The sequence below is a fragment of the Malus domestica genome, chromosome 10, assembly GCF_042453785.1.
Source record: "Malus domestica chromosome 10, GDT2T_hap1".
In the NCBI taxonomy this organism is placed as follows: domain Eukaryota; kingdom Viridiplantae; phylum Streptophyta; class Magnoliopsida; order Rosales; family Rosaceae; genus Malus; species Malus domestica.
Window position 1 is genome coordinate 37675902 of NC_091670.1, and position 21826 is coordinate 37697727.

Here is a 21826-nt window from a genome sequence, read left to right on the forward strand (position 1 = left end):
AGAACCTAATCTGCACATTGCAGAATCGATTCAAAAGTTACTGCATACCTGATCTGTATCTCATATCCATAGTAATATCAAAAGAATTCCTCCCACTGTTGTCAGCCAAAACTTGTTTCAACAAAATCAAGTTTTCAGTCAACAGTAACATTCAAAACATCATTCCAAATAGTTTCAAAAGAATGCATCAACAAAATCACCAGACGATTTTCTAGCAAACCAAAACTATTATATCAACTTGATGTAAAGTCTTTTTTAATGGAGTTCTACAGGAGGAAGTCAATGTAGGCCAACCTGGGGGTTTTTTGATTTCAGGGGATCAGAGAGTAGGTTTATAAACTGAATAAGGCTCTCGATTGTCTGAAGCAAGTACCAAGGACTTGGTATGAAGAAATCAAATCTTATTTGCTCAATTGTGGTTTTCATAGAAGTCCAAGTGAAGCAAAACTCTATATCAAATTCAAAGATGCAGAATCACTCACCGTGTCAATTTACGTAGATGGCTTTGTGTATACAGGAAGCAGCAATGAACTAATTGCAGATTCAAAGAAGAACGATGAGAAGGTATGAGACTGATCTTAGCTTGTTATACTATTTTCTTCGCATGAGAATTGTGCAATCTGAGCATGTCATCTTCATAAATAAAAAGAAATATGCTCTAGCCTTATTAGAGAAGTTTGGATTAAAAGATTGCAAGCATAAAAGTATACCTCTTGTTGTCAATGAATAATCGATAAAGTTGCCTCCTCCTAGTCGTAAGATCACAAGATGAATTTTCCATTTTAGAATTCTTAAGGGTGTGAAATACTCTGATTCTATGGCGGAATTCATGAAACGGAAATGAAGGTTAACATTTCAATTTATGTAGACATCTTTGTCTAATAATAATTGTCAACTCTCTGGCTGCTGGAAGGTGTTGTTGAATATGAAGCTTGCAGCACCGGAACTTATACTTTATGATTCATATCAGTTTAAGTTGGGGATTGTTTGGGAAATGGATTTTCTTAAACATAGGATATTTATCAAGTACGTTAGCAGCACAAATTACCGACGCCACGACGGAGTCTGCTCTGGTTGCTCTCAAATCCCATATCACCAATGATCCACAAAACATCTTGACAATCAACTGGTCCGCTACTACCTCCGTTTGCAGTTGGGTTGGCGTTACTTGCAACCTACGCTACCATAGAGTCATGACCTTGAACCTCTCTTTCATGATTCTCACTGGAACCATTCCACCAAATCTAGGAAACCTTTCATTTCTTGTTAGGTGGAGCCTCAGAAATAACAGTTTCCACGGTACCTTGCCTCATGAATTAACCCGTTTACGCGGACTGAAGTTGATTATCTTTACAAACAACAACTTTACGGGAAATATTCCACCATGGTTTGGGTCCTTGTCCAAACTTCAAGCCTTCAGTTTAGATGGCAACCAGTTTTCAGGTTCTATACCCACTGCTATCTGTAACTTACCTGCACTGCAACTAATTATAATGGAATTGAGGGAAAATCAGCTGTCAGGTAATACCTAGCTAGCTTAACAACCATCAAGAATTAATTTAGGAAAAAGTAGGATCTAGTCCCTTGTTGTCGCTAATGTTTATAGACTCAAATCTTATTGGTTTTCAGTTTTTTTTTTATTTTTTTTTTATTTTTTTATTTTATCAAAGTCTCTTGACTAGTTGACTTTGTACACATCAGCATTTTACTAATAACATAGTTCCATGTCATCTTTTTTAACAAATTTTAATTTATAATTTCACCCACTTGATCATGTTCAAAAGGTTGAATAACTTTTGTAGCTGAAAATCCCAAAATTCTCTCACTCAAATTTATGTTTATATTCAAATTCAAGATTATTATACGAAATATGTATCTTCAAATTTAAATTTTGCCAAAATTTTTTCAAACTTATTTTTTCTCCATGACCATCTTATTGCAAAATCATAACAAATGACCATTATATTGCTATGAACGCAATTTTAATTTTATTGTGTACAGTCTCTTCTCTTGTTCCTTAATCCATGTACCCAACTTTTATTCTATACTACCATTGTAACTTTTTCTTCTAAATTGTTTTATACCCATTTATAACTTTTTCTTATAAAATTTATATAGTATGTACCCTTATGTAATACGGTCTTATGGTTTGCTTCCATTTTTCTATCCTTTAATCATTTTTGACATTAAGAATTTATATTGGTACAATTAATGTTTTTTTTTTGTCACAAATGGATTTTAATATTTGAAATTGTATATGGTACATTCTTATGAATTACTATAATTGTACATTGGTACATTCTTATGGGAACATGCATTTATCTTTTATCATGACATTTTTTCTTCTTATTAATTTACAACTACTATAAAAAAAATAAACACGCAATTGCTAGAACAATGTGCTCTGCTTCGAATCACTTAACCCTGTAATTTTTTTTAAATAATATTTTAAACAATATTAATTTACGTACAAATTTACTTAACTTATATTTGCTGCTGTGAGATTAAATTCACTGTCTTCCTTTAATGTAGGTAGTATCGTTTGTTACAAAAATAAAAAATAAAAACTCGTATTTGCTCTCTTCTCGTAATTCAGAACAGATTAAAGATTGTCCGAAAAAATATTGATATATTGAAAAAAATAGAAATTTACTCCAACATCAACAAATTTTCCACGCTCAAATCCACACTCAAACAAAAGGGACTCACAACAAGTCTTCAATTCTTCTCATACTCTCACTCACTTTCCGGGAACAAAGTTTGTGGCATAGTTCCAGGCATTGTTGGCGACTGGGTCCGCAAGGTGGTCGGCAAGGTTCTCCAATGGTCCCTTACCGGTGACAATGGCCTGCACAAAGAATCCGAACATGGAGAACATGGCCAACCTTCCATTCTTGAGCTCCTTCACCTTGAGCTCAGCAAAGGCTTCTGGGTCGTCAGCAAGACCCAATGGGTCGAAGCTTCCGCCGGGGTAAAGTGGGTCGGTCACCTCTCCGAGGGGGCCGCCGGCAATTCTGTATCCCTCAACTGCGCCCATCAACACCACTTGGGTAGCCCAGATGGCCAAGATGCTCTGTGCATGGACCAAGCTAGGGTTTCCCAAGTAGTCGAGACCGCCCTCGCTGAAGATCTGGGCTCCGGCCTTGAACCACACGGCTTCGCCGAACTTAACACCGTTGCGGGACAAGAGCTCTGGGAAAACGCATCCAAGAGCTCCGAGCATGGCCCATCTGGAGTGGATCACTTCGAGCTCACGGTTCTTGGCGAAGGTCTCTGGGTCAGCTGAGAGTCCGGCGGTGTCCCAGCCGTAGTCACCGGGGAACTCGCCGGTGAGGTAGCTTGGGGGCTCACCGGAGAATGGCCCCAAGTACTTGACTCTGTCAGGGCCGTACCATGGGCTGCCAGAGGAGACTTTTTTGGTAGCAGTTTTCCTCATGGACACTCTTCCGTTTCCAAAAAGCTCGGTGGCTCCCGGGGAAAGTTGCACGGCTTTGCCGGCGAAGGTTGGGGAAGAGAGAGCCATGGAAGCTGCCATTGCAAAACAAATGTGATACTAATAGAATGATAAACCAGTTAAAGGAAGAGAGGATGATAGGTGGTTGTGATTGGCTTCATGGCTTAAATAGGACAGTGCCCTTATCCTAGAAAATCAATAGCTTTACTCTCATTGGTTGTTGTGACATTCTGAAGTTCGATTTTTCTTGTCTAGTTGGCAGTGGCACCCTCTACCACCAGTAGTACCAACAGTCGCTAGATTATACAGTTTGTACTGGTGTTTGAAAAATCTCAAGACAATAATGCACGGGTACCACTAGTTTGTCCAATCGGACAGTGCCACTTGTCCAATTGGATAGGCTTTCTGTGCTCGGAGATAGTAGAGGATTTCCTCTGTAGGACCAAACCCTAATTCGACCATGCAACTGTACACCTCCGTATTTCCAAATTCTGGACCTCTCAGAACATTGCTGCATCGCTAGCCATGAATGAATGAAGTCACTTATAATTCTAAACAAATTGTATGTTTCTTATTTACAATGCATCAGTTGTCTAGACTTGAGAGATTTTTTAACAAACTCAACAATGCAACAGTTGTCTAGACTTGAGAGATTTTTTTTAAGAATGCACTTGAAGATTACTTTGGACCCTACAAAACTGTACAAAATTTTCACAACAAGACGATTTTCTGAACTATTAACTTACGAGAATGAGAATGCTATCTTAGTACAAGAATGCCGGTAAGGCACACTGTCTTAACCAACTGACTTAACTTACAAAATAAGTTTTTACTTTGAAATCATGATTCCTGTTTAACAAAAGGCAATATAAAAAATAGTAAATACCATTTAGCAATGAATGTAATTTGGATGTTGACAAACTCAATCCATATATGCAGGAGCACCCTATTCTTCAACATTTGTGACTATAATCATATAATGCATGTATTAACTCCGTGCAAACTAACATGTATGCTTCTGATCTTATTTTTAGGGAGAGATATTTTTTGGGTCGGATAAGATTGAAGAGCTCAAGCCAAATTTCTTGCATCCAAATTATAATCCGGTTTTCGTGAAAGTGAGTTTGAGATGTGGACCAAGATCATCCAATATTTTCACAAAGATTTTTTCTTCTCCTCCTGCAGAGATATTTTCCTCACACGCCCTCTGCCTACCACTCGATTGTTCTTTTAACTTTTTTCTGAAGGGTGAAAATTTTACTTCCTAATTACCATATCAACCCTAACATTCGACCGTTGAGAAGGCACTGTCACGACTCCTCTAGGTTGTAACACTCCAACCGATAGAATGCACCCAACGTACCCAGCTTGTAGATTTTTTCAAGATTGTTTTAGAGAGAGAGAGAGAGAGAGAGAGAGAGAGAGCTTCCAATATTCTGGTGGCTGAGAGTAATCATGGAGAGCCCACATTGGTTATAGGCCAGGGAAATGAATCTGAGGACGTGGTGGATTAGAGAGACTGACACGTAGGCAAACAAAAACAGAAGAAAAATCTTGGCAGTCCAATGAAATTAAAGCTTTAGATAACATAAGATAAGTGGCTTTGATATCATGCCACTATAAGTACGTACCAAATCGGCCACCATCAATCACTACTCTCATACTTGAACTGTCAATCAAACCTCAATCCTTTCTTTCAACTATGGCTGCTTCCACAATGGCTCTGTCTTCCCCAACCTTCGCCGGCAAAGCCGTGCAACTTTCCCCGGGAGCCACCGAGCTTTTCGGAAATGGAAGAGTCTCCATGAGGAAAACTGCTACCAAAAAAGTCTCCTCTGGCAGCCCATGGTACGGCCCTGACAGAGTCAAGTACTTGGGCCCATTCTCCGGCGAGCCCCCAAGCTACCTCACCGGCGAGTTCCCCGGTGACTACGGCTGGGACACCGCCGGACTCTCAGCTGACCCAGAGACCTTCGCCAAGAACCGTGAGCTCGAAGTGATCCACTCCAGATGGGCCATGCTCGGAGCTCTTGGATGCGTTTTCCCAGAGCTCTTGTCCCGCAACGGTGTCAAGTTCGGCGAAGCCGTGTGGTTCAAGGCCGGAGCCCAGATCTTCAGCGAGGGCGGTCTCGACTACTTGGGAAACCCTAGCTTGGTCCATGCACAGAGCATCTTGGCCATCTGGGCTACCCAAGTGGTGTTGATGGGCGCAGTTGAGGGATACAGAATTGCCGGCGGACCCCTCGGAGAGGTGACCGACCCTCTTTACCCCGGAGGAAGCTTCGACCCGTTGGGCCTTGCCGATGACCCAGAAGCCTTTGCTGAGCTCAAGGTGAAGGAGCTCAAGAATGGAAGGTTGGCCATGTTCTCCATGTTTGGATTCTTTGTCCAGGCCATCGTCACCGGAAAGGGACCATTGGAGAACCTTGCCGACCACCTTGCCGACCCGGTCGCCAACAATGCCTGGAACTATGCCACAAACTTCGTTCCCGGAAAGTGAGAGCTCGGAATTGTTTTGTACTTTTGTTTGTAGTGTTGTCGGTGATGTAAATTTGGTACCAAGTAATGGACAACAATTGATTTGAACTATTTCGATCTTTTCGCTTTTGAACAATCTCTTAATTGGTCGAAATTCGTACCAGAAAACTTTGAAATATTGCCTGCTAGGGCAAAGCAAAACTGAACTGAGAAATGCAACTGGAAGATATGAACTATGAGATTACATGGTTCAGATTCACCTAAAACCTTTCCTTCAAAAGACCTCGGTGCAATTTAAGCGAAAATCTACCCCCTAATAACAATCATTTCTAACACAGGCTACAACGTGTGGCAATTGTATTTGATCCACAATTTCTAACACAGGCTATCTTGGACATGTAGGGGGGATGGGAACGGAAATGCCATATCCATCCTCATAACCATGAAAATTAACCATCCTTACTCCCTAGGTAATAGGCAGGATCCAAATAAATTTGTTCCGAGTCTACGAGCAATGCGAGCTCAGATACTCTGCTTTTAAGAAGAAAATGATACAATAATTAGAAGAATAAACATGATTTTGAATATTTATTTGCTTCATATCTCTTGTATAGTTTGCGTGGAGATATTTATGTATTCAATTAATGTGCCCGAAAGGTATACGAGTTTTGTAATTAAATTAAGAACCTAGTAATTAGTATACAACTAAACTGGTTTTATGAACAAATAAATGGTGATCGAATGTAAAAGAATGAACAATTGGCCGAAGGCGCATCGATTCTTAAAACCACCTCTGTCGCTTCGAGCATTTAATTTAACATTTGCAGAACTTGAAAACATTCAATCTCAAGCTTCTGGTGTGCTCGCTAGTCAGATAACTTTCGTTCAAAACATGCATCCATATATCGACCTTACCTGTCCGAGCTCCAACTTGCCAGAGACGAAGCCACATTTGTTTCGCTAAATAAAGCACGGACGTACCTGGCTTACATAGCAAGGCATCATAAAGCTTTAAGCGTGAGCGACAGCCCTTGCTCTGGCCAGAGACTTGGAGTAGAGTTCTTCGTACCGTGATGCAGAAGTATCCCAACTGAAATCTATATTCATGACCTTCTGAACAAGCTGCTGCCAACTATCCGGCTTATTCATGTAGAGGGCGAATGCACGTCCCAAGGCCCCGTTGAATCCCTGTTGGCGTTTCCAAGTCAGGATACAGTAAATCATGGACAAGAAAAACTAGAATAACATACTGGAGTGGAGAAAAATCACAACACGAGGAAAGGATCTACGATCAAATTGCAAGCCTTGAGCACCAATGCCAGATCAAAAACGAAAGAAAAGGAAAGAAGAATGTATATGGATGGGCTTTACCTGTTCGTTAGGAGTCAAGAATGAATATCCATTCCGAAACTGAAGAGGTACGGTGTCGTCATCAACATCAAAAACACTGCACATTAAGTATTTTAGGAGTTAAGGTTCCTCTAGAAGGAATAACCTAAATCGCTAGTAGAACCGATAAAATAGGTCAGGCAGTGGATACTCACCTATCATTTAGACCACCAGTTTTTCTTACAATGGGTATAGAACCGTATCTCATGGCTATCATCTGCCCAAGAAAAAGCACAAGTTAATCCAGCATGATGTAGCGAGTAATGTGCTGAAGTTTTGCGCAGGAAAGAGAACAGACTTTACCTGTGTAAGTCCACAAGGCTCAAAGATAGACGGGATGATGAACATATCAGAAGCAGCAAAAATGGCATGGGAAAGAGAGTCGTCGTACTTCAATATCAAACGAACATGATCATGATTCTCAAAATGGCTTGCAAGACCCTCAAATTCGCTCTACAATAGCAAACAACACAACAAAAAACCTTTCAGTTATAGATTAGATCATCAGATAATGAAGAGACTACTAAGTATTTACATCTACCGTACGGGAGAATCCAGCGTATTTATAACTTCAATCAATTTGAAACATTTATATCCATTTGTTAATTAAATAAGCATGACAAACAAACTATAAAGAACACGATATTAAATTGGACTTTTCTATCGCATTGGACTTGAACTCAGAATCTTAGCAACATATTGGATTAGAGAATAGGTATTATGTTTGATACTGCTTTCAACTTAGCGATACATTAATATGGTTAGAGACAACAGAGATACATTCCCTGCTTGAGCATAAAATAACAGCGTAATTTTCTAACAGTAACGAACATAGCCAGGATATAATATCAAAACGGAAGATAGAGCAGTGCCTGAATATGATGCACTGGGCTAGAACCCAGAAGTACAAACTGTCCTCCGAGCTCCAATGTTCGATATATCGCATGTCTGATAAGATGTACACCTTTCTGTGGCACCAATCTTGTTATGCAGCCCACCTATTAAAGGTTTGATCAAACAATTTCAATTAAGTATTCACTCATCTGGATTACCGAAAATAGAATAATGATGTCATTTTATAGAGTACCAGATATGATTCCAAGTGCAGAGAAAATTTAACAGAAAATTGAATTACCAATGGCCTCTTGACATCTGCCGAAGAAAGCCCCAGAGTTCTTCTTAAAGCTTCCTTATTTTCTGCTTTCCCCTGACGATCATTAGCACTGTACTGTACTTTGAGATACGCATCAGTGGCAGGATTCCATGCATCAGCATCAATACCATTTAGAACTCCATTGAACTTCTTAGAATGAAAATTTAGTGTTGAATGGAGACCGTGTCCTCCCTGTGATCATAAATAAACAACTACTTTTTTACAAACGGAAGTTCAAGAATTCGAAAAATTGGCTAACTACACAAAACTTTTCACCCATAGCATCTTAATCAATTTCAGGGCTGTCTGCCGTAAAGTTATTTTGACCGTCACGAAAGTCCAAAACAGAGACTACGTCTATGATGTATTTTTTACATGAGTAGGGAAGAGATATATTGTTCTCTTTTCTCATCTGTGAAGTGTACTAATGCCCAAAAACAGAATAAAAGTGGGATGTTGAGTAGCCAACATGAAGAACCTTTTGATTAGGAGCCACAAAATTTACTAGAGGTCCAACAACTGATGACTTCTATATCAAAGCTCTCTTAGAAAAGCACAATTTTGAAATTTTTTCTTTCATCTGAAGAGGCCAACAACATCTTAACACAAATCCACAAACAAAATCATACACTTAGATGTTGATATTTCTAACGTGTGTGGAATCTGGATTACTATGTATACAAGAGAGACATATTTACACAATTTATGATGGAAACTTACATTTGATGAAAATAATTAGATTCTCCAAAATCAAATGTTAAAAGGAAACAATGCCTATAGGCTGGGTCGGGACAAGAAATTTGAATTTGAATCTGATATCTATAGGAAATTGTTAGTATGAGCAAAAGCCATACCTCAGAAGTCAGCACCTCTTGTGCATAGGTGGGTGATACTGTTGTCACGATATTAGAGAATACAACTGCACCCTTAAAGAGAGAAGTACAAAAATGATAATGGAATCAGAAAAGCTTTTGCCAACTCCCGAAATGCTGGTAATAAATGAATCAACAATTGCTATACCTTAACAGCATTGATCCTATCATGTGCTGAGTTGTCCTGCATTCTATCTGGTCTATTTAGCTGGTGGACATCAAGACCACAAGAAGCCAATTCTGAAGCAGGTGCAATCCCTTGGTATTCAAAGTTGTGGCATGTAAAACATATTCTAGCTGAGTTCAATCCCTTTGGCGCATATAGGTCCCAGTAAAGTGGAGCCTAAGAACAGCAACAAGTTAGGGGGGGAGAGAGAGAGAGAGAGCATGGTAAAGGAAAATGAAGGTTTAAGGGTCCATACAACAAAAGCTGTCTGCCAATCATGGCAGTGAATTATGTCTGGTTGCTTGCCAGATTGAAGAAGCAACTCAAGGGCTGCACGACTGAAAAAGGAAAATCGCTTGAAATCATCATGTTCCCCATAAAACTGTCCTCTCCAGAAAAACTTATCAGGATGCAGAGGCTCAATAAAATAAACAGGAAGACCTGCATAATCAACACCAGAGTGAGCATTCAAGACTACAGTAAGAATCCAAGACAATAATATGTCATGCAAACGAAACTTTCAATGTACAAACCTTCAACAGTGCCAACCCAGACTTTATTTTTGAATAGTTGACCGTCAAAGTATGACTCTAACACCAGATCTAGGGCCTGCATGTTAAAGTGTAATGAAACTCAAGTAGAAAATGCATCTTTTCTAAAATTAATTAACTATTCAACGTACCCTTAGGTCAGGAACACGATCGTACTGCATGCAGTCATATTTGGGAAGAACAATTTCCACAAGGTGTCCCTTCTTCTGCAGTGCTTTACCAAGACCAGCCACAACATCCCCCAAACCACCAACCTGTAAAATTAACTAGTTATGTTGATGGTTTGTTTATCAAAACAAAATGGAAGATCTTTGAGATGTCCCTATACATTTAGACATGAATATTAAACAGTGTTTAACAAATTCCTGAATCTGAACTACTGTAATAAAAGTAAATATAGCTTAACAAGTAAGAAACCCCGCTCAATTATCTTAATAGAATAAAGCAAAGAAAGATAAAAATTTATAGAGGCAAGCTGAACTCGCCTTAGCAACTGGTGCCATCTCTGCTGCAATATGAACGACATGCAATCCTGGACTAAAAAATCAACAAACTCACAGATTAAATAAAAGCTTAAACACAAAAATCAACAAACTAGCAATATGAACGACATGCAATCCTGCATTCTTCTAATACTAGAAAGTTCATACCTTGTTTGTGATGATATCAGTTTGAGAAATGTAGACACAGCATCATGCTTGTTCTTTTCCTTGCAGGCCATGTATGAGTCATGAATTCGTCTCTCTCTCTTCCAAACCATTTCTCTCAACACCTGAGCATCATCAATTGATATTTTGTTCTCAAACAACCAACCATCGATCATAAGCAATAAACGACTCCAAAATTCCCATGGCATATCATCCACAAGTTCATCAACTGCCCTTCTCTTGCTTTCTTCTTTTAGAGTATTTAGTGTATCTTGAAATTCCTCCACAGATTCTTGATATAATTGAACATAAGAATGTATCTCTTCGTCAGATCTTTGAAGCCGGTCCTCCATAAGTTTTACTTTCTGTTGCATCAGCTCATTATATCGTTGCATCTTTTCTGATGACTCTCTATAGACATTAGCTGTTTCAAGAGATTCTTCTAATTTATCAACTTTCTTTTGAATCTCTTGGTTCTGCTGTAAAACTACAATAGCTTGATCTGCCTGTTTGGTTGACTTATCTAGCAGTAGCTGCAAATTCTCCACCTTCTCCCATAATCCTTTGCATTCAACTTTAAGATTGGATAGTTTGGACACATCTTCCTGAGAAACTGACAATTTTGATTCCAACTCTTTCAACGCAGACTCTAAAGTCGACCGTTGATTTTCCAGCATTACCACCCGTTCATCCGTATTCTTCACATAGCTAAGCTCCTCCCTGAGTGCTTCTACATCATTCTTTAGGGATTGATTTTCCAATCTCAATGCATTCAGATTGGCAACAAGAGCATTGATGCTAGTTCTGTATGGTAGAGGAGCTTCTTCGTTAAACAGCTGGTCTTCATTCTCAAAAATCTCCACCTGACCTCTTTCAACACCACCGTCACCATTGAGATTCAGTTCATTCCGCATCTTATCTAACTGGTTTTCCAAAAGTTCCACCTTTATTTTTTCCTGGGCAGCTACTCTAATCCGCGCATCGGTCTCTGCCAATCTCATCTCCAAGGCATTCATCTGTCCTTGCAATGCCTCCTTCTCACCGAGAATCTTGTCAAGGTCTTCAAGCGCATTAACCCGCGCCCGGTTGAGAAGATGGATATCTAAGGCCACAAAAGAGATATACATGTTTCACAAATCTAATAAATGAGGAATAAACAGTAAGGCCTGTTTGGGACTGCTTATAGGATGCTAAAAGCACTTTTGACCATGTTTGAAAGAAAACTTAGAAACACTTATACATAAATCAAGTGCTTTCTTATCATAAAAGTGGTTTCTTAACTGCTTTCCATAAAGCACTAGAATTTCTAATAGAAAATTCGAAGTTTTCAAATAAAGGTGCTAGAAGTGCTTATGCACGAAAGTGCTTCTTACAAAAGCAGTCCCAAACGGACCATAATTGAAGGCAAATGAACAGGGCAGAGTAATAACCTACTTTTCTCTGCATTTCTAATCATGCCAACCAAATCCTGAGTATTATACGCCTGTAAAGCCAACAAGCAATCAAACTCATAACAATAATTTAATAATTAACACGAACTCTTGAGTGTTGATAAGCAAAGATGAAGAGTTACCGAAGGATTTGCTTGATTAGACGGAGTTAAAGTTGTCAAAATCGAATCGTTTCCATTGGCAGTGGGAGCTTCATGATCAGATACGCTTTCAATGGGGACGATGACGCCCGCCGAAGAAGCACCGTCAGATTCGGAGTCGTCGTTGCCATTGAACCGGAAATCTGTAGTCGTCGAAGGCTGTTCAACCGAGCCTTTCTTCCTTAGTCTATGCCTCTTATTCACGCAATTGCAACTTCAAAAGTCGAAGTCGAATCAAAATTATCATCAATCACTCGATCAAGCAGATTGAAGTTTCAGAATTTGATCGATAAACGATTTCAGAGAGAAAGAGAGGAGGGAGAGAGAGAGAGAGGAGGGGGAAGGTATTAAACTGGATTGAATATTTTTCCTTACTCTTCTGCTGCAATAGCAGCAGATATTTATATACATCATATTACACACGCATGCAATAAAGAACTATATTAGAAGAGGCATCTTTGCTGTCAACAAAGCTGCAGTCCATGTGAAGACCCTTGCTGTCCACGATGCACTGTGAGTGGAGCATCTCCGACAGAAGAGAATGGCTCCCATTAGAATAAGCCATTAGAATAATCTTCTCATATCCTTTTCAATTCAACAGACTTCATCTAACAGCCCCCCGCAAGCTAACAGGGGGTGGTACAACTGGGAGCTTGGAGATAAGGAACTGAAATCTGGACGAAGACAATCCTTTAGTGAAAATGTCAGCAAGTTGGTCCTGGGAACACACATAATTGACCAACAACTGACCACGAACAACCTTCTCACGAACATAATGATAGTCAACCTCAAGATGCTTGGTTCTCGAATGAAAAACCGGATTGGACGCAAGGGCAATTGAAGAAACATTGTCACACCAAATGGTTGGTTGAACCAGATGGAGATGGAGATCTTTATAAAGAGACCTTAACCATGATAACTCTGCTGCAGTATAAGCTAACTGCCTATACTCTGCCTCTGCACTCGACCTCGATACTGTCTTTTGCTTTTTTGAACTCCAGGATACAAGGTTGGAACCCAAATAAACACAGAAACCACCTGTGGAGTGACGAGTATCGGGGTTGCCAGCATAATCTGCATCAGAATAAGCTGTCAACTTCGCAGTTCCTGGTTTATACAATAGCCCATGATTATACGTAGCCTTCAGATACCGTAGGATTCTCTTTACAGCCATCCAGTGCGTTGTTTGTGGAGAGTGCATGAACTGGCACACTTGATTCACAGCATATGATAAATCAGGCCGAGTTATCGTAAGATACTGTAGTGCCCCAACAACACTACGATACATCTCTGGATTGGCAAAAGGATCTCCAGCATAGGCACTCAACTTCTGACCAGACGGCACTGGAGTGGAAATGGGCTTTGCGTCTGTGAATTTAGTTCGAGTCAGTAGGTCCAGAGCATATTTGGACTGACAGAGATGCATGAAATCACCAGTATACTTGACCTCAATACCCAGGAAATAACTTAGTGGTCCCAAATCCTTCATTGAAAACAAACTACCAAGTTTCTTAATCAAATGATCCATCTGGCGAGAACTATTCCCTGTGAGGAGAATGTCATCAACATAGATTAAAAGAATGAGATATACACCCCGTTGATTATACACAAACAAACTGTAATCACATGTGGACTCCTCAAAGCCCAGTTGAAGCAAGAAATCTGAGAAGCGTTGGAACCAAGCCCTAGGTGCTTGTTTTAAACCATAAATAGAACGTTGTAGCTTACAAACATGATGTGGAAACTGTTTGTCAATGAACCCTGATGGTTGCCGCATGTAAACATGTTCATTTAAGTAGCCATGCAAGAACGCATTTGATACATCCAGTTGGCGTACAGGCCACTTCTTGGACACAGCAAGACTTAAGACAAAACGAATGGTGCTGTGTTTAACCACCGGACTGAAAGTCTCAGTGTAATCCACGCCAGCCTTCTGATGAAAACCATTAGCCACTAACCGAGCTTTATGACGCTCAACAGTACCATCGGCTTTGCGCTTAATTTTGAACACCCATTTGTTTGGCAGTACGTTCATGTCAGATTGTTGTGGAACTAAACTCCACGTGCCACACCTTTGTAATGCATTAAATTCTTGCACCATAGCGTCCCTCCACTCATGATGCTTGACTGCCTGACTGAAGCAAGTTGGTTCAACAGGAATATCTTTAATGGTAACATGCATAGCATACTTTGGATTGGGTTTGACAACTCCAGACTTGGAACGTGTAGTCATAGAGTGGCCAGTATCACTAGACACATTAGCTGGCAAAGATTGTGAATTGACTAACACTTGCTCATGTGATTGTAGTGGGGGTCCTAAGGAATGGTTAGATGGTAATGGTATTGGGGTTGGACATGTTAGATCAGGAGAGGAAGAAATATGTGGCGTGATGGAAGTATCAAGAGAGGACTGGGCACTATGGGTATTGGTTGTAGAAGAACACACGGGAACAGTTGTGGTTAAGGGAAAAGTAAATAATAATGGGGGTAAAAAAATTGTTACCTTGTGATGCAACGCTTTCAGGAGGAGATGTGAGTCCCTTAAAAGGGAAAAAATCCTCATCGAATAGGACATGGCGAGACAAGTAAACTCGTCTTGTGGACAGATCCAAACATTTGTATCCTTGATGATCAAGAGAATACCCAAGAAAGACACATGACTTGGATTTTTGTTGTAATTTATTTTGATTATATGGTGTTAACCAAGGAAAACAACGACAACCAAAAACTTTTAACATGGCATAATTTGGTTTTCTTTGAAACAATTTCTCAAAAGGAGATATGTTTGATATTACACGAGTTGGCAGACGGTTTATCAAGTATGTAGCAGTTAAGCATGCATCAAACCAAAACTTATTAGGCATATGAGATTGAGAAAGCATAACAATACTGGTTTCGACAATGTGTCGCTGTTTCCGTTCTGCCAATCCATTTTGTTCAGGATGTTTTGGACAAGAAAAACGTTGAGAAATTCCATGAACGCCAAGAAAATTTTGAAAGGCATGACTTTTATATTCACCACCTTCATCACATTGAAGGGTTTTAATTGAACAATTAAACATCTTTTCAACCTTAACTTTAAACTTTACAAATATGTCAAAAACTTCAGATTTTTGTTTCATGGGAAAGATCCAAGAATATCGGGAATAATCATCCACAAACAACAGGTAATAACGAAAACCTTCATTAGAAATAATTGGAGAACACCACACATCAGAATGTAAAAGTTGCAAAGGAAATTGAGAGACAGATTCAGACTTACTGAAAGGTAACCTAGTACTCTTTCCTAAAGGACATGACTCACAAAAGATGACATTAGATGTACCATGAATTGGTACAAATTTATTTGAAATTAAAAACTTGATTATTGGTTTGGCAGGGTGACCAAGACGAGCATGCCACTTTTGAACAGACACCCTAACTCCCACAAACGCAGAAACTGGATACTTGAGTGGACCACTGCCATTTGGAAATGGGTATAACCCATTCTCACATCTCCCTCGGAAAAGCGTCTTCCGTGTCTTGAGGTCCTTAACAAGGAAAAAATGTGGAAAGATTAGTAAATAACAGTCATTGTCTAAGGTGAACCTATGGGCGGAGATAATATTGGTAGAGGCAGTAGGGCAATGAAGGATATCTTGTAAAGCAAATGAGCAAGCAGTAGTATTAAGTTGAGTGGAACCACAATGGGCAATAGAAATTCCAGAAGTATTACCTATACCTCCCACACCATCTTTACCAATATAGTCTTTAGGATTTACCAAATTCTGAAAGTCTGGAGTAATATGTGCGTTGGCACCTGTGTCTAGGAGCCAAGTTCCATTTTGCTGCTTGTTGATGGGGATGGTGGAGGACGTCATTGCCGAGAGACGTTGGGCAGGGATTCGGCCTTCAAAAGCAGTATTCATGCGGTGATAGCAGTCAAGAGCGGGATGTCCAGGTTTGCCGCAGATTTGGCAAACAATGCGATCACCATATGAAGCAGATCTTTCAATATTACCTGAAGGATTGCGCTGATAATTATTATTGCGTGGGTTGTAGCTTCTTTGAGCACCACGAGTGGATGGAGAGGTGCCTCGTCCATTTCCACGAGAGCGGCCTCCACCACGGCCTCTAGACGCAATGAAGGCATTGACAGTAGCACCTTCCACCAAAGGGACAGTTTGGTCCGCCATTCTTCTTTCGGTTGTGAGCAGGAGTGCTTCAAGAGTGGGATATGTGATAGGATTATCACGAGCTTGTGCAGCACTTACTGTCATCTCAAAGGCCGGTCCAAGATTGTTCAACACAATCTGCACGAGCTCATCATCACTCACAGGATGCCCAGCTAGGGCAAGGTTATCAGCTATCGCATTCATGCGATCCAGGTAATCCGCCACAAATAGATCACCTTTCTTGGTCTGCAACAACTCATTTCTCAAAAACAAAATTCTATTTTGAGAAGTAGAGGCATACCTTTGCTCAAGAGCTTCCCAGGTTGCTCGAGCAGTTCGTTTGCTTGCCACCACAGACAAGACAGAGGCAGTTAGAGAACCATTTATCCAACTGAGGATCATTTGATCCTGTTGTACCCAGGCAGTGTACGCTGGGTTCAGAGTGGTTGCACCAGTCACATTCTTTGGAGGACACACCAGCGTGCCATCAACATATCCCATCAAGTCCCTACTTTTTAGGATAGGGAGTATTTGAGCCAACCACAGTGGGTAGTTGGTTCTATCAAGTTTGATATTAACAACAGTAGAAAACGGATGAAAAGAGTTGTTTGGGAGGGTGGATGAACTAGCGGGAACATTGTTTTCAGCCATGGAAGCGAGGATGGGAAGGATAGGAAACTAGGATCGTTGTCGTTAGACAAAAAAGGCTCTAGAAACCATATTAAACTGGATTGAATATTTTTCCTTACTCTTCTGCTGCAATAGCAGCAGATATTTATATACATCATATTACACACGCATGCAATAAAGAACTATATTAGAAGAGGCATCTTTGCTGTCAACAAAGCTGCAGTCCATGTGAAGACCCTTGCTGTCCACGATGCACTGTGAGTGGAGCATCTCCGACAGAAGAGAATGGCTCCCATTAGAATAAGCCATTAGAATAATCTTCTCATATCCTTTTCAATTCAACAGACTTCATCTAACAGAAGGTACCTGAGATTACGGTGCCGGGGCTTGCAGGAAGAAGCAGGAGAGCAGTGAAACGAAAAGCGAGCGTTTGAATATGAGCGGTGGCGGGAGGTGGAGTTGGAGCCGGTACTGCTGAGCCCCTGGGTGACGAACCAGGTCGTTACTCTGACCGCCATTGATGATCAACTCAATCTTTCTCTCTCCTCTTTCGGTGGAGAGAGAGAAGAAGAAGAAGTGGTTTCTTTGGCACAACGACTAACAGTCGTTTTATCGTACGACTCGGGGCCGAATATAAGCAGAGGATGTCTCCCGTCCAAGGAAAGTAATCGAATATTCTAACTTTTTTACTTTTCTATTTTAATCATTCTGTTGGAATTAATAAAAATAAAAATAAAAATTGGATTAGTAAGCGAATGAGGATGCTCTTTGTGAGGATACGAAGATTTTTAAATCATATCTGTTTATTGTATATTGTATAGTTAATTTTGTTCATGTACTATTTATATTTAATTTTACATAAAAATATTTAAAATAATTTTTATTTACACAAGGTACAATGAGACACAATTTAAATTTTTTTTAAATCCCCGTAAAAAGAATCCGGAAAGCATCATCTTCCTTAGTAAGCAATATTAAGGAGGGTGAGGTGGAGAATGTAGATGGAAACCGAGGTGAGTGAGTCACCTTATCTAAATCGAACGGTGATGGGGGTGTGGGCCAAGGTCCATAACAGGTGGGCCCTTCCACAAAAAATTTCTTATGATAAAAACCTACCACGAAATTTGGAAGTTGGATAATTGAAAGCGAATAAGTTGGGAAGTTCGTTTCTAATGGATGAAGTTCTTAATATATCTTTAGATTTAATAGAAATAAAAAAGATGGCGTTAGTAAAAATGATAATAGTGCAACACATTGTAAGTTTGAAGATTAAATAAATTAATATGAGTGTAGACATCGAAATTTCGGTAAATAAATGTTGACCGATAAATGAAAGTGTCAACACTCATGTATTACATAAATTTTACACGTAGCGTGTGACTCAACGAAAATTGAAATGAGTTGGAAAAGTCATCAAATAAGACACGTGTCAACACCTGGCAGAAACGACTTATTTCATCTGGGATATTATATTCAAAATTAGGCATTGGAAAATTCTATAAATACAAGCCTATTTCATTCATTTTGGGGGGGGACCAATTTCATATTACACCTTGAAGCTCTGAAGCTCTGAAACTCCGAAGCTCTCAAGCATCCAGGTTCCCGAAGAATCGAGAAAGCTCTCTTCGTTCTTCGTTCATCGTTCTTCCAAGATCAAGCCCAAACGGCCCTTTGGATCAACAATCATCCACCAATTCAAGATCAAGCCCCGACGGCCCTTGAAGAAAGTGTTCTTCGTTCTTCGTTCATCGTTCTTCCAAGATCAAGCCCAAACGGCCCTTTGGATCAACGATCATCCACCAATTCAAGATCAAGCCCCGACGGCCCTTGAAGAAAGTGTTCTTCGTTCTTCGTTCATCGTTCTTTCAAGATCAAGCCCCGACGGCCCTTGAAGAAAGCCCCATCGTTCATCATCCGTTCATCCAAGATCAAGCCCCAACGGCCCCTTTGGATTAACAACGTCGACAAATCCACACATCCAACCGTTCTTCAAGATCAAGCCCAAAAGCCCTTGAAGATCCGTCCATCACTGTTCTTCAAGATCAAGCCCAAACGCCCTTGAAGATCTGCTCATTACCGTTATTCAAGATCAAGCCTCAAACGGCCCTTGAAGAAACATTCATCCTCAAGATCAAGCCCCAACGGCTCCTTGAAGATCCGCTCAAATCCACCTCCAAAGATCAAGCCCACGACCCTTTGAAGAAACTTCCAACAGTTCATCCAAGATCAAGCCTTGACGGCCCTTGGATCAACGAAATATCCACCAATCAACACCTTACGGAGATCGAATCAGAGGATCAAAATAGAGAGAGATTGTAACCCAAAATCATCAAAAATACAAATATTTGTTTGTGCGCGTTGTTCTTGTCTCTTTCGTTTCAGGAATTTTCCGTGTTCACAAATTGGCACGCCCGGTGGGATAATCTCTGCCTCTCATCTCTTTCTCCGTTCAAGAAATTCAAGCGCACTTCCAAAATTAATGGCATCAAGGAAGGCTCAAACTGTTCCCGCAACCGGCGCAAAGAACAAAAGCGTCCTCGTCGCAACTGGTGTCACTTTGGGCATCACGACTCGAAGCATGGCAAGAGCTACTTCTGCCGCCTCTTTCACCTCTGCATCAACTCTGCCAAGGGAACAAAAGCACCCAAGGCACGAGCCTTTGATCACCTTAGCCTCACTAAGGGCACCAAGGGGGGAAAACCCAAGGAAATACTCCGAATCCATGCTCTCCGAAGCCGATTCAAGCGACAGTTCAGCCATGCAAGTCATGACCATTGGAGCAACCTCAATCGATGAGCAGCTGGCTCAAATGAATGAAGCAATCGCAAGGCTAACCCGAACTGTGGAAGAAAAAGACTTGCAAATCGCTGCACTCGTCAGCCGACTGGAGCCACAGGACGACGAGAACCCTAACCCAGAAGATGAGCCTCAGGTGGAGAAAAACGATGCGAAGCCGGAGCCAGACCAAGCAGCGGCACTCATGGGATCTCTTTCTATCCAGCAGCTGCAAGAGATGATCACCAACACCATCAAGGCACAGTACGAAGGGAGCTCAAATACCTCCGGGTTGTACTCAAAGCCGTATTCAAAGAAGATCGACGCCTTAAGGATGCCGAGGGGTTATCAACCACCAAAGTTCATGCAATTTGATGGAAAGGGAAACCCGAAACAGCACGTTGCCCACTTCGTTGAAACTTGCAACAACGCGGGGACGGAGGGAGACTACCTCGCCAAGCAGTTTGTGCGCTCGCTGAAAGGAAACGCCTTTGAGTGGTACACAGACCTAGAACCTGAGACCATCAACAGCTGGGAGCAATTAGAGCGGGAATTCCTCAACCGCTTCTATAGCACCCGCCGCACTGTGAGCATGCTAGAGCTAACAAGCACAAAGCAGTGGAAGGACGAGCCAGTCATTGACTACATCAACAGATGGCGCACTCTAAGCCTCGACTGTAAAGACAGGCTCTCGGAAACCTCTTCAATCGAGATGTGCATCCAAGGCATGCAATGGGGTTTGCAATACATCCTTCAAGGCATTAAACCACGGACCTTCGAGGAATTGGCCACTCGCGCCCATGACATGGAGTTGAGCATCGCCCATCATGGGAAGAAAGAATCGATCGCCGACTACAAGAACGACAAAGTTCTTGGGACAAAGGTGGAAAAGGCTGCATGGAAACCCACCAAGGAAGCGATGACGGTCAACACATCTCCCGTCAAAATATCCACACGAGGCAAGACGATTCAAACCGAAGCTTTTCGTGATCAAGAGACACGTAGACGCACTTTGAAGGAGCTTGAGGAGAAGACTTATCCATTCCCCGACTCTGATGTGGTTGCCATGCTAGATGACCTGTTGGACAAGAAGGTGATCAGTTTGCCTGAGTGCAGACGGCCGGAAGAGATGAATCGTACTGACAGTCCAAGATACTGTAAATTCCACCGCTTCATCAGTCATCCGACAGAAAAGTGCTTCGTGCTGAAAGATCTCATCATGAAGCTGGCTCAGAAAGGAATCATCGAGCTAGATCTTGACGATGTGGTGAAGTCAAACTATACCACCTTCACTTCTGGCTCTTCCGACTCAAAATTTTCACCTCAACCGCTGGGGGCATCGTCCAAGACAAGCAAAGTTGAAGGATGGACTCAAGTCACTCCTAAGAAATTGCACAAGAAGCATACGTCTCCTCCACAAGTCCGCCAATCGGAAAGGGGGCAAAGCAGCTCTTGTCAACCTTCAAAGCAACGTGAACGTGTTGAAGATGATGAAATTTCGACACATAGATCGTCCGTCCCCATCACGATGCGCGACTTCTTGCCCGAAGACTTCTTCAATCACGCGGTCAAAGCTCATTGCTATGAAAATTGTGGGGAACGCCTCTCCCGGATTGTTTGACAAAATTCACAAATTCTCCTCGCCCGCACGAGTCTAAACTGTATGGCACAAAGCTCCTGGTCTGCACGAGCATAAAAGGCAACATCAAGGCTCCTCGCCTGCACGAGCCTAAACTGCATGGCACAACGCTCCTGGTCTGCACGAGCATAAAAGGCAACACCAACGCTCCTTGCCTGCACTAGCTGAAACTGCAACACGGCACCAAATGCTCCTTGTCTGCACGAGTTGAAACTGCAAATGACACCAACACTCTTTGCCTGCATGAGTTAAAATTGCAAACGGCACAAAAAAAAGAAAAAAAAATATGTATGTTTTGAACTACGTTTTGACTTGATCTCTTTCTTT

The 21826-nt window shown here is 41.2% G+C and overlaps 3 protein-coding genes across 3 annotated transcripts; 1 reads left to right on the plus strand and 2 right to left on the minus strand.

Moving 5' to 3' along the window:
* Positions 1-2609: 2609 nt before the first annotated feature.
* Positions 2610-4023, minus strand: LOC103429652 (chlorophyll a-b binding protein of LHCII type I, chloroplastic). Its single transcript, XM_008367785.4, has one exon. The coding sequence runs from the start codon at positions 3533-3535 to the stop codon at positions 2741-2743; it is 795 nt and encodes a 264-aa protein (XP_008366007.2). The 5' UTR covers positions 3536-4023; the 3' UTR covers positions 2610-2740.
* A 548-nt stretch (positions 4024-4571) lies between these two features.
* LOC103419710 (chlorophyll a-b binding protein of LHCII type I, chloroplastic) lies at positions 4572-6043 on the plus strand. The gene has a single exon (XM_008357804.3). The coding sequence runs from the start codon at positions 5157-5159 to the stop codon at positions 5952-5954; it is 798 nt and encodes a 265-aa protein (XP_008356026.1). The 5' UTR covers positions 4572-5156; the 3' UTR covers positions 5955-6043.
* Positions 6044-6492: 449 nt separating this feature from the next.
* Positions 6493-17748, minus strand: LOC103419711 (probable starch synthase 4, chloroplastic/amyloplastic). Its single transcript, XM_029110263.2, has 16 exons — positions 17452-17748; positions 12284-12515; positions 12145-12193; positions 10714-11812; positions 10549-10600; positions 10195-10317; positions 10046-10121; positions 9769-9953; positions 9495-9689; positions 9329-9400; positions 8457-8666; positions 8194-8319; positions 7625-7774; positions 7477-7538; positions 7304-7379; positions 6493-7120 (listed from the first exon to the last, which is right to left on the minus strand). Exons 1-16 carry the CDS (start codon positions 17601-17603, stop codon positions 6944-6946), a joined length of 3036 nt encoding a protein of 1011 aa, XP_028966096.2. The 5' UTR covers positions 17604-17748; the 3' UTR covers positions 6493-6943.
* Positions 17749-21826: the final 4078 nt, after the last annotated feature.

Coding starts and splice junctions, on each gene's coding strand:
- LOC103429652 (XM_008367785.4), bottom strand. CDS start 3,535: ATGGCAGCTTCCATGGCTCTCTCTTCCCCAACCTTCGCCGGCAAAGCC.
- LOC103419710 (XM_008357804.3), top strand. CDS start 5,157: ATGGCTGCTTCCACAATGGCTCTGTCTTCCCCAACCTTCGCCGGCAAA.
- LOC103419711 (XM_029110263.2), bottom strand. CDS start 17,603: ATGGCGGTCAGAGTAACGACCTGGTTCGTCACCCAGGGGCTCAGCAGT. Junction 9,954..10,045: donor CTGGGTTGGCACTGTTGAAG/GTTTGTACATTG, acceptor TTGATTATGCAG/GTCTTCCTGTTTATTTTATT. Junction 8,667..9,328: donor AAGAGGTGCTGACTTCTGAG/GTATGGCTTTTG, acceptor TTATGATCACAG/GGAGGACACGGTCTCCATTC.